This window comes from Phaenicophaeus curvirostris, chromosome 1 (assembly GCF_032191515.1).
Source record: "Phaenicophaeus curvirostris isolate KB17595 chromosome 1, BPBGC_Pcur_1.0, whole genome shotgun sequence".
Classification (NCBI taxonomy): domain Eukaryota; kingdom Metazoa; phylum Chordata; class Aves; order Cuculiformes; family Cuculidae; genus Phaenicophaeus; species Phaenicophaeus curvirostris.
The window spans coordinates 113,922,480-113,935,131 of NC_091392.1; the positions used below are offsets into that span (position 1 = coordinate 113,922,480).

Genomic DNA, 12,652 nt, shown 5'->3' on the forward strand with positions numbered 1-12,652 from the left:
TTTTGTACTTGCTGCTCTCATCTGTGGGGTAGTTGTTTATTGATGTTATTGAGCAGAGAATATGTTAGATTTTCCCGGTAGATTAAATGGGAGCTTAAATTTTTATTGAAGCGTCCTACGTGTGCACACATGCTAGCCTGAAATACGGCATGTTTTCCCATTTTGTCAGAAATACCAGCTAGAAGTTTAAAGAGACATTCTTTTCATTTTTAAGGTTCTTGCTTCTCTTTTGGACATGGTTTACCGAAGTGACGAGAAGGAGAAAGCTGTGCCATTGATTTCACGTTTGCTTTATTATGTGTTCCCTTATCTACGCAACCACAGGTGACTTCTCTCTGCATGTAATTTTTCTTAAGTCTGATTTTTTTGACCACACTGTAGGCTTTTGCTTTTTCTTCCTTTTATCCTCTCCCCTGTTTGCATTTTACTAAGGTACAAGCTATATTTCCCCATGTGCTGGAACCATTTGTTGTTTGAGCTTTGTGACAGCTGTGTTTAGCTGTAGGTGTTCCTTCCACCTGGCTTTTTTGCCTTTACTTAGATCTTTCCGTTCCATGTATGTTAGGTAATGGAGGAAGGTTGTGGGATGGAGTGGCAGAGCACTAGGCAGGTCACAGGACCCCTCATGAAGTAGGAAGAGTACAATATATCCCTTACTCTACCTAGTTTTTCAGCCAGAAGCATAGGTGTGGGAGACATGGATTATATCCTCTGTCCGCTGAACAGTATAACACATTTTGCACAGGGAAAGGAGGAGGGAGAGGAGGACAATTCCTTGCTGTGGGGGTTTCCTTTCCATCTTGCAGGGCCTTATCAATTGATCCTGATTCCTCAGGCTTCCTCAAGGTTCTCTGCCTGCCTTTCTTCCAGTGCTATTCCCAGATTGTTCTGAAAGAAAAGGCTCCACTTTCTAGCAGCTCTCTGCCAAGCTGCAGGAAGCACTCCTCCCCTTCTCTTCCCTGCTTGCCACCAGTTCCGTACTTCTGAGTTGGAGCTGTCCCTGCTGTAACAGGTGTCAAGCTTTCCCTCCTCCTGACTGCTGCCTTTTGGCCACTACATTTTTCTGAGCAGACTAATCTATACTGAGGTGTGGGAGAGCATCATCCACGGTTCGCAAGTGGGGTGAATAGTAGGTGGAGTGGGGATTGTCTTGAGCATTACTTAGGGCACAGTTAAAACGACTGGTCAGTTTACAGTAGAAAGCAAAAAAGGGTATTGAGGGTGAGAGAAGATATAACCAGGTACGCCTGAAAGGGGTGATGGGTTGAGTGTCACTGGGAAATGAGCATTAAGGCCAGCAAGCCTCAGGGTGCAGCAGTGTTTGAAGACATTTCTATGCTCCTTCTCAAGGCGGGGAGGAGTGCATTAAAAGAGATGCAGAGAAATTTAGGGAAGCTATTCTTTTCTGTCTGTTGTATTTGTGCATTTTCCGTTATGTCTGTTACAGTGCTTTTTGCTTACTCCACTTCTAACCAAGTCAGTCAGGTTCTGGATGTATGGAGTGCCTGTCACTCCTGTTGACCAGGGCATACACCACCGCGCACATGCATCCCGTGTCCTTCCTATTCACAACCAGTATGGAAAACCTTGCATGCAGGCACCACTGAAACTGTTCCTGGGAATGCTGGCATCATGATACTGTGCCTGGCCTGCTGCAAGCCGGTGGCTGCAAGACAAACACTCATGCCATCTCTGCCCCATGTTTGTAAACAGCGCAGTTAAAATTGGGATGGACACCATTGCTGTCAGGATGTCCTTGTGAGCTGGCGCACAGGATAAATGACCACTTCTGCAATGCACATGGAGGTCTGAACCCCAGAAGTTAGTGAGCTTATTTTTCTTGCAAAGAAGATACTGCCGTGCCTTTTGGTCTGAGACTGATGGTTCAAAAGACACGGGCATCAGAGTCCTGAAGAAGTTGCTAGAGATGTCCTTTGATGGGTCTCCAGCATTGGCCTGGCAAGGCCAGTAGTCCATGTGATCTGTGTAGCCATAACCATAACAAGATTGTCACAGGTTAAGAACGTGGAGCCCCCCCATCAGGCCCATAGATGAGCTCTGTGATTATCATGTCACTCATACGTCCTGCTCGGTAGTTGGACTATAACCTCCAAGACTATCTTCAGATCACTGTCCTCTGCAGATTGGCAGGCTGGTTGCAGGGCTCCACAAAAAGGCAGTAGCTTCACCACTACCTCCTTGAAAACACAGGGTCTGCTTAAGCCTTCTGTGAAAGTATGGTGCCAGCTCACAACAGAAGACCTTGACAGCATCCCTTTTCGGCCAAAAGTCATGTTTCTATCTGTCTGGGCGCCACCTCCACAACCCAAAAGCTCTGTTCAGCCATGGGCAAAGCAGTTACCATAACAAGGACTCATAGCAGGACGCTGGTTGGCATCTGTGTCCTCGGTGAAACTGAAGTGACAGAGGACAAGCATCTGTTTATACGGGATTCTTTTGCCTTGAGTCATGTGCTCCTTCCTTACTGTGTCCTGCAGGGCATGGTGTCCGAATTTGGAGTGGGTTGGTGCATAGGGCAGCACAAGGAGAAAAAGGAAGGGTTGTGTGTGAGATTTTTACCCAGGTGATGATGAGATGAGAACTGGCACATGAGTGTTATCTGGGTGACAGAGTAAGCCTGCTGTGGTACCTTCGAAAGGGGTCTGCAGACAGAGATGCAGAGCTTATTGGAAACCTTTATTTGGTAAAGTTTTGAACCACACCTGTAGTGGTGATGGACAGTACTGTGCTGTGATACGTCTAGTCTGAAAATATCTCCCCAGAGCTGGTGCACCGGAAACATGAGAAGTTTCTGCACAAACTGCTTTGATCTACTGATCTCTTCTTGCTCCAAGTTATGAGCTAACATAGAAATAGCCTGTTGCTGAGAGAATTTGGTTAGAAGTTCTGGGGAACCCTGGAGTTTCTTTTCTGGTTACATAAACTTAATTTTAAAAATTATATCCGTTTATGTCTTCTTCTATATCCGTTTCTTGTCTTCCCTCAGTGCCTACAACATTCCTAGTTTTCGTGCTGGTGCTCAGTTGCTCAGCTCATTGAGTGGATATGCCTATACCAAGCGAGCCTGGAAAAAAGAAGTTCTTGAGTTGTATATGGATCCAGCTTTTTTCCAGATGGACACTTCATGCACTCAGTAAGACATGACATTGTAGCACTCCAAAATTCTGTTCTGAATTTGCAAAGAAAGGGTTTAAAGGAGAATGGCTAATACTGGAAAGAAAATTCTATACTTTCTTACAGAATGTAATAATGTTAAAAATGGATCTCAACCTCTAAATCTACTAAATGCATTATAAGCACTTACGTTTTTATTGTAGTGCATATGAATAAACTTGTCTTACACTGATACTTCCCCTAGTGATTAGGGAACTGCATACAGGAGAGCTGGAGGACCTAGAATGCAGTATGTGTTAAACCAGATAAAAGTCTGCATATTGAAAACCGTTTGGAAACTGTTTCCTTGTATGAAATATTTGACCAAAATCTTTTCTAAAGTAAATCTGTACAAAAGCTTTCTCTGGTTACTTAATTCCTTCTATATCTTGTTCAGTTGGAGATCCATTATTGATCATCTTCTAACGCACGAGAAAACTATGTTTAAAGATTTGATGAGTAAGTATCAGTTACTGATTATTTATTTCTACATTAATTTGAAATCTACTTGTATTGGAGCGTTTTGTTGCATTTTTAATATACTACTTTATCAATAAAATGCAGACAGTGCTGCATTTGCATAATTGAGTACATTGTCACCTTTATTTGCAACTAAAATCTATGCCAAGTTGCTTCTGTATTTTGGTCTTGTCTAAAACACACCATAAGTATTTTTGTTCTAGAAGTGCTTGTGTTGGACTCCTGCATTTACATTTTGCCATAATTTTATGTAACTGAAGTGTGATCTTTTGCAGCTGTTCCCTGTTGGAAAGCAAGGAGACTTTCGCTAATGTTCTGGTCTCTGTATACTGGTATCGAGCTGTAGGAATGTGGTACACCAGTACAGCAAACGCTTGAGCAACATGCTTTGTTCTGTAATTCAGGCTTGAGGAGAGTGTCCTGGGAATAAGTCCTGGGAGAAAGGATGGGATAGGACCCCATAAATTTGCCTAAAGCATCAAAAGAAATAGCAGCTTCAGTCTCTTTTTTCAGATCTTTATAAAGAATAATTGAAGGTTTACAATTCACTAATCAGTAGACCCAAAGAGAGTTTTTCTTTTTCAGAGATTTCAGGACATAGGAATTATTTGCAGCCCAAAACACAAGAAGTCTTTATATGGTAGATAATTCTTATCTCTGTTATAGATATGCAGAGCAGCGCCTTGAAGCTGTACCCAAGTTGTGAGCAAAAAGCAATGTTGTTAAAGCGGCAAGCTTTCGCTGTCTTTAGTGGAGAGATTGATCAGTATCATCTCTATCTTCCCTTAATACAAGGTAAGATTTTTTCCAGCTGTAACACATGCCTGAATCATGTAATAATGGCATGTTGCCTATTTTCCAGCACATACTTCCATTTCTTAGAAGTTTTTAACAGAATTCATGATGCTATGAGTGTCTGCATTCTTACAAATATATCTTATTAAGAGCAAGACATAAATCTGGATTCCAAAGCCTTTCGTCTGGAACTATAATTGGAAACATTATTATTTTGTGGCAATCTTCCAGCCACTCTTGGGCTGTTACTGGTCTCCTTAAATGTCAGTTTTGACAAAATTTTGTCTAGTATAAAGCCACCATGTATTCATTTCTGAATCTTCACTTTTTCTGAATCACAGTTTTGTTAACAGAGTACAAAGGATTCAACCCAAAACTGATGATAAAATACTTCTGTTTTACCACCTTCTACATTTTTTATTTCCAAAACAACACATGTGCAGGAAAACAGTACTCCAGGGTAGGGTTTTTTTGAACTTTATTTATGTTTATTTCAGAACGACTGACTGAGAACCTGCGTGTTGGGCAGACTTCTATAGCTGCTGCACAGATGTTTCTCTTCTTTAGAGTCCTTTTGTTAAGGATTTCTCCTCAGCATCTAACCTCGTTGTGGCCAATTATGGTAACTGAATTGGTAAGGAATAAGTAGTGATTTGAAACTAATTAGTGTGTGTGTTTTTTCCCATTTCACCTTTTTCTTCCTTCCAAATACACCTGCTGTTTGAAAAGGTATGTTTTCTTAGGTTTATGTTAGTCTGATAATTTGGGAAAAGATTTAACTTTGTCATTAGGAAATACTTTTTTGATTAATTTTGGTTTTGTTGTTCCTGTAATCTCTTCCATGATTTCTTAACTTGTTGCAAGTGATAAGAGTAAACTATAAATCAGTGGTTCCTTATACTATGTGAAGTGTATCTTTTTTGTTGTTGAGTTGCATAAACATTTCAGCATCCCCATAAATAATCTATTTCTTTGAAGATCCAGGCATTTCTACAGCTGGAAGAAGATTTAACTGAGGAAGATGAACCACCAAAGTAAGAATTACCATTTGTGTGGCAGAGAACTTGTGAAGGCTGGTAACGATTGTGCTTGTTCTGTACCTGCAAATCAATCTTTCTTTCTTTGTTTCTTTAAATCTCTCGTATAGGGAGGAGACAACAGGAATTTTTTTTTCTATTGCATTTGTGTATTTCTGTTACTGATGAATCATAGTTTAGGAACTATTTTCAGCAGCTAAAATAGTGATATTAAAAAAAACATAAGCACCTACTATTAGTTGCATGCAAGAAGATAAGAGATGCTAAGTCAACATTTGAATATTTTAACATGTTGACATTTTTTCTGAATATTTTTAAATTATTTTTTCTCCTAACATCCTTTTATATTAATCACAGTGCTCACAAAATAAGAATAGTTTTTGTTGCACACAGGTGCAAGTGCTCATTTGTGTAAATGTTTATGTTTCTCTTTTGCTAAATGAAAAACACTTAATGGATTTATGTTGTAATGGTGCACATCTTAATTGTAACTAACACAGGAGCAACAGTAAAATAAGCAAACAGAAAGTCTCGGGTGATGGCAGTGGATCTGACATACAGCAGAATGAACTGTCCTTGTACTTATCAGCTTGTAAGTTTCTGGACACAGCTCTTTCATTTCCACCTGACAGGATGCAGTTGTTTCAAATGTAAGTCCTCTGATTACTTACCTGTTCTCCAAGTTGTTACCATTCTTATCCTTTAAGTAATCCCAGATCTCTTTTCTTCTAGACTTAATTTTGCCATCAGTTCTTTTACAAGTGCAGATGTTGATATTCAGACAAATGTAATTCTGGGTGTTTGGAAAAACAATTTGGTCTTGTCAGTGTAGGAGGATTTCACCATCATTATTAGGAGGCTCTCTAACTTGGAAAAGCTGGGAGAAGGATGGACACTGTTCCTTTCACATGCTTGGGAATTTTTTTGAAAGAGTTGCATTTAAATACTGAAATAAGTAAAATCCTTATTTGTCTCTGGCAATAGGATAAATTTATAGTTACATCAGCTCTCTCTGTAAACAAACCAGTGCTCTAATAAACTATGTGTAATCCAAATAAGGATTTTTTTTTTCTACCTGTCTTCTTATCAAGTAATCCATTTGTTTCAGGTACAAATGGGCATTTGTCCCAGAGGTGGACATAGAGTCATCTACTGTGACCTCTCATCTGGTAGAAAATCATCAGGAATGCAGACCACACATTATAAGAATCATGGATCTACTCAAGACGAAATATGGGGTAAAGAAAGAATGCTTTGCTTAAATCTTTTTTCTTAGTCCATTAGCTTACTTTTCTAAACAAACTGCACAATTCTGAAGTTGGGCAACAGGTTTTTAGATATTCTAATAAGATTCAAGAGGCTTTTAAACATTACCTGCCAGCTTTCATATATGTATATCTTGGAAAATGTCAGTTTGCTTTTAAGTGAGAGAACAATAGGTAGTTTTATATTATTCCCTTAAATCTGCCCAGAACCACCCAGTTAAAACAATTGATCTCAGACAGGACTGTTATTTATAAAAAAGACTGCTGTACTTGGTCAAAAAAAGTTCACTACAAGAGCATTTTAAATTACCATGAAGATTTAATGTTCTTTCAGAAATAGGGCATTAGCGTTTCAGAGATATAACCCTGTATTCTGAAGACTAGTCCAAAACTGCTGTGTTCTGAACTTGTGAGACTTTAATTTAATGAAACCACGAATCCAAACATAGAAATAATTCAGTATACCATCTATACAATTTATATTGTGATTCAGTTCTAGTCTGTGTATCTCTTAGTATGAGAAAAAGTGTATAGTACAGGGTTCGGACAAGCCAGAACAACATTGTATCTTAATGCAAAACCCTTAATAAGTATAGATTTGTTTGCTTACAGGAAACAAACAACACTGAGGGAATTACCAAGAAGCACAAATGCCCTCTTTTGAACTTCCGCTATATATCTAGCATCACACAGCTTATGCCCTTCTTCAAAACTCTATGTTGTGCATTTACAGCAAATGGGAGTGAATCCCAGAATTCACATACTCAGGCACCTCTCTCTGTGGACTATGTTGGCAGTAATGGCATAAAGATCTTGCAACAGCTTGAAGAGAGCGTTGAATGTGACTTCCTGGAAAACATGGAAAGTTAAGCCACAAGTCAGACACTTGGCTTATGGTGAATAAAGAGCAAAAAAAAGGGAAGACTGCAATTACAGGGGAAGGCTGCAATTACTTTCCTCTTTTTCCCCCAGTTTTGAAACCACATTTTTGGGTTTTCTTCCTGCTGTTGTGGAGTGCTCTTCCAGGCTTCTGAGTTGGTGTTAAAAAGCAGGATTCTTCAGTATCTGGGGCGGGGAGGGCAAGTTTGATTTAGTGGTAATTTATCATAGTTACTGTATTCTTTTACTTTTTTTCAATGTGAAGGATTAAAGAGATTTTGTAAATAAAGGAAGAATATTTTTGACTTGGTGAAAGTAGCAACTGTACCATTTATCCAGTAACTTCCCAAGTAAGTATTTTAAACTGCTTTTGAAAATGTGTTCTGAAAGTAAATCTAAGAAAAGCTACTAATTGCATGTCAGTGTACAATCACGTTGCACATAAGCCATTTCCTGAGGTAAAAGCCCACTTCTACTTCTCCTTTCTTTAACTTGTCCTAAAACTTATCAACTTCTAAACAGATTACCCAAATTTCAAACATCTATTTTATAAGTCAGAATTGTGCACATAACTGCAAACTTGCCATGTTTGTAATTTCAACTCTGTGCTATAATAGCATTCTTCAGGATTAGTGATTCCTAAATACAAGATAAACACATGCATAAAAGACAAACCTATGCAGTAACATTTTGTAATTTACATTACTTGAGGGATTTTTATTTTAATTAATTGCGTAAATATTCTAATTCAGTATTTTAAATTAAAAAACTTGGTTCTTTCAGTGACTAAGGTCACTTTGCAACTTCTGAAATGCAAATAAGTGAAGATAATTCTGTAAAAATATAAATGGCTCTATACCAACAGCCTATTTAAAATGGAAAGAAAATTCTTTTTTTTAAAGAATGCTTTTTATACAAAAGAATGTATTTGGCTGTTCCTAGGTGTTAATAGAGATAGGGAGATTATCCACAGTGCCACGACTACAGTAATGTTTAAGGTGCAGCTTATTTTGGAACTGCACTGCTACCACTGCCCAGGAACTGGGAGAAAAGGATTAGTTCTAGCACCAAAAAGCACAGCTGCATGTCTGAAGGATGTTTCTGATGGCCAGTGGATAAGCATTATCATAGCATCACATACAACTAATGGTTCAGTAAGAATGTTTTTTTAAATGAGGAGGTGGACTCCATTGAATTTTCATATTTAGTGGATTATCTGACTGAATTTGCAAAGCTGATTTGTCTGGAAGAGGAAATTCAACAGTTGTTTTGTTTGGGGTTTTTTTTACCATTTTTGCCTCCAGATAAATCAATTTTGTAAGATATACCTGCAGACTGGTACATGCTTTTTGTGTTATTTGTTATTTGGAACATCGCAACTGAGGTAAATGTGCTGGGTATTGGACTTCACCACTGTCATTTTTGCTAATTAAAAAAGAATATACAAAATATATGGTTTAATATGACTAGGTTGTGAGGTCAGGATGGTTTTTTTCCAAAACTCAAACAACAAACACGGAAGGCTAATCTGCAGTGATTTCTTACTTACAGATATATGAAGTTTTCATCTTTGGATTATAAACTAAAATAATGAAACACTGAACAATATGCTTTACTATGATAATGCTATAATGCTCGATTAAGATAATACTAAAATAGGTGTATGCTAAACTTAAATAGCTTATGTGCAATTTTACAGTTAAGGAAAGTGATAGACTGAAGTGTAATGTGTGATCAGTAAGAATGTGAATTATCTGTATTAATATAATTTATTAATGATCTCTAATGCTATTTGAATGAGTAGAAGTGAAAAGTTATCCTTTTAAAGCATTACTTGAAAATTGGAGCAGGTATTTTTAAAATACTCTGTTTATTACTTACAAATATTCAATAATTTTTAATGAGAATATTGTTAATACTCAAGATGATTTGGTGATTTTTCTTTCAGCTTTCTGGTTATTGCTTTCCATACTTGGGTATTTCTCTTAAAATCCTGATGAGATGTTGTCAAATGGGCTATCAAAATCTGAGACAGCTTTTTACCATCAAACCTTTTGTTTTACATTCTCCCATAAGCTATATAAACCTGTGCTTTCACGTAGTTTCCTCGCTAACTGGAGGTGGCAAAACAGTAACTTTAAGGGTTTTGTCATCCTTCCCCTTGAAAAAGAACGTCCTGTTCTGCCTGCGTGTATTTCAGATGTGCAGGGGATCAGACATCAGTCACTTATTCCTTGGTGGTGAACTTGAAAAACAGAATCCATGACTTATGTCTGTGTAACTCTTAACTGCTAAGATGATCTTACCATCTACAAAAACACCACTTGCTTCTAACTCCTGCCTTCATACTTACATTTACCTTTATTCTGTGGTCCTGCAGGTGGCTCCTGTAAACAGCCTCGGATATTTGTGACTTGCAGAATCTAATTCTTACTAGGAAAAAATTCTTTAAAAATATTATATAAGCAGATGCTGCATCATTATAGATAGGGTGCGAATAAGGAAGACAAGGTTTTATCTAGAAAAGTATTACTTGGGTGGTGGAGGGGCACAGTTCCATAGGTCTAAAGATATCTCTAGCAGTGTAACTTTATTCCTTTTCTATATGGGACTAACTGTAGTTATTTTACTACTTATACTTACTGCTGTTAAATCCATGCAAAGGAAGGCTATACTGCTCTAACAATGGTACTGCCAAAGCAGAATAACTTAACTATAGATGAATCTGAAAAAACCTTTTGCCTCAAACTGATTATCAAGAACAGGAGAGAATATGCTTTTGCTTTGCTGTGTAGTTCTTTGCTTGTTTTCAGAATACCCAAGCGTGGCTCTCTCTTTTGGATACTTCAGCTGAGATAGCATAGCAACAATGCATGACACACAGAGGGAGACATATTTAAATATTCAAAAGGATTTCATTTTCCTGAAGGAAAAAAATTAGCAGGTGCAAACAAGGTAACTTCCAAAGAACAGGAGAACTCAAAATATGGAGCATTAAGCAGTGGTTAAGTGTTTTCAATACTATATTTGAATGTAATTCTTCTAATATTAAATGTTATTTTGAAATACCTTTTCAAATGCAATTGTCTTTTTTCACACTAGCTTTACTGCTCACACACCAACTTTACTTTTTATCTGATTCTGTAAAAGCTCTCAAATTCCGTTTCAATGGATGAGGGCTCTGTACGGATCTCTACAGACCTCAGTGTGGATCTTAGCAGCAGTGGTTCAGTGGTCATCTGTGCTAGCCCCTACACTTGCCTAGGGAAAGACTGCACCACTGCCTCCCTAATCCTCTCATCACAAGCCCCTACAGCTCCAGTTCATATGTGCCTATCTTTTGCATTCCTGAACTTTCTATTCTAGGATGCCAGTCCTGTGGGACAAGTTTTGTGATTTGTGTGTCTGGAAGAACTGCGTGGAGAAGATGGAGGAAGCTGCTGCTGCAGCATTGGGGTTTTTTTTTGTTGACTGACAGGCAGTGAGCCCTTGTTCAGAGGGAACACCTCTCCCTGGGATATTAGGAGCTACTGTTGAATAATGCTCTGTGCACCAGAGTTTTCCAATCTGCAGTCTTTATGCTGTTAGGTGTTTAGGATAAATGCCCTGAAAGTACTGCCTTTTCATTTGGAAGGAAGAAAACTCTTCCATAAAACTGAGCTTGAAAGTCTAAGCCCAGAGAAGTATGAGTTGGCCATTTACATTTGGCAGTAACAACAAACTTCCATCTTTTGCAATCACTGTTCCTGTGCAGCTCCCCTACTTAAGTACTGTTTTTCTCCCCATGATCAGTTCCCAGAGCTTAAGGTGAGGCCAACAGCAGTGGTGATGACACAGCAGATTGGGTTGTTAGATCCCATTTCTGCAAACAGATCAAAGGAATGGAGGGAGCAGGCAGATAGAAGAAAAATGATTGATCAAAACTGATGACACTTCCAGGCAGAGATAGTATGTTTTCCATGATCATTGCCTGATCAGAGGCATCCATGCAGGCACGATGCATTCCTTGTAACCCCAATACAGTCATTAGTCTCATTCATGTTGGTGGGCAGTGTTGTGAGGCCTCACATGGCTGGGGTGGGAGGGAGGAAGGAGGCTTTTGTTGAAGCTAGCAGGGAAAAGCATTTCCCTCAAGGTCTGTTGCAGGCTGCTCCTCAACTGAACACCGTTTCTCACAGTATTCAGCATGAGAAAGTGGCTGCCATTGCCCTGGACAGGCACACCCTCTGCTGGTTAAAAACTGGCTGGATGGTCAAACCCAAAGAGTTGTGGTAAATGGAGTTAAATCCAGTTGGAGGCTGGTCACAGGTGGTCTTCCCCAGGGCTCACTGCTGGGTCCAGTTCTGTTCACTATCTTTATCAACAATCTGGGTGAGGGCATTGAATGTACCCTTAGTAAGTTCGCAGGTGGCAGTAAGCTGGGAGGAAGTGTTGATCTGCTTGAGGGTAGTGTTATAAACACACTCTGGAAATTAAAATTCTGAGAGTCTTTTATTGTAGAATAAAGTCAACAAAGCAAGGTATACAGCGCTGGGCACGTGGCTGAGGCTGGACCGTGTCTAGCCAGAGGCGCACCCGGTCCAGGCTCCCCTCCCCTTTTATACATTTTTTTTTTGGCATGCAAACAGTTGCCCATCCGACCCCCATCAGCACGTGTTGGGGGGCTCTTGCCACATTGGTTGGCCCAGGCTGTCCGAGGGGCGGAGGAAGTGGGGAGAGAAGGGAAGGTGAGCAGCCTTTCCCGATTTGGCCCATTCCCGGTGTGGGGGTATTTTTGGGATTAGTCTGGAGGCAAAGATCACACTGCTGAGTCACTTGTCTCACAGTAGCGTATAAATTCCTAGCTACAGTTTCTCTAATTAGGTGTTTATATAGGGCCTCTGCTCCCCAATGTATTTTTCTATGTTCCTCTCTTATCAAAGATCATATTAAATAAGAGGGAATGGTTAGTTTCCCTTGTTGGGTGAGAGCCCATTCCTCCTTATTATATGACCCCTCCAAGTCTGCAATGAGCTTCTGATC

At 39.2% G+C, this 12,652-nt stretch overlaps 2 protein-coding genes across 3 annotated transcripts in view; one reads left to right on the plus strand and one right to left on the minus strand.

Annotated features, from left to right (window-relative positions):
- The window catches only part of DOP1B (DOP1 leucine zipper like protein B), a 53,290-nt gene extending 42,590 nt beyond the window's left edge, over positions 1-10,700 (plus strand). For both annotated transcript variants that reach the window (XM_069871542.1, XM_069871551.1), the window contains exons 29-37: positions 215-324; positions 3,008-3,154; positions 3,572-3,633; positions 4,321-4,449; positions 4,947-5,083; positions 5,428-5,483; positions 5,987-6,136; positions 6,595-6,724; positions 7,364-10,700. In XM_069871542.1, the coding sequence (XP_069727643.1) occupies positions 215-324; positions 3,008-3,154; positions 3,572-3,633; positions 4,321-4,449; positions 4,947-5,083; positions 5,428-5,483; positions 5,987-6,136; positions 6,595-6,724; positions 7,364-7,621 (1,179 nt within the window). In that variant the 3' untranslated portion in view covers positions 7,622-10,700. The remainder of the gene's footprint in view (positions 1-214; positions 325-3,007; positions 3,155-3,571; positions 3,634-4,320; positions 4,450-4,946; positions 5,084-5,427; positions 5,484-5,986; positions 6,137-6,594; positions 6,725-7,363) is intronic.
- SETD4 (SET domain containing 4) overlaps positions 1-12,652 on the minus strand; it is an 89,262-nt gene that overhangs the window by 70,996 nt on the left and 5,614 nt on the right. The window lies entirely within an intron of this gene.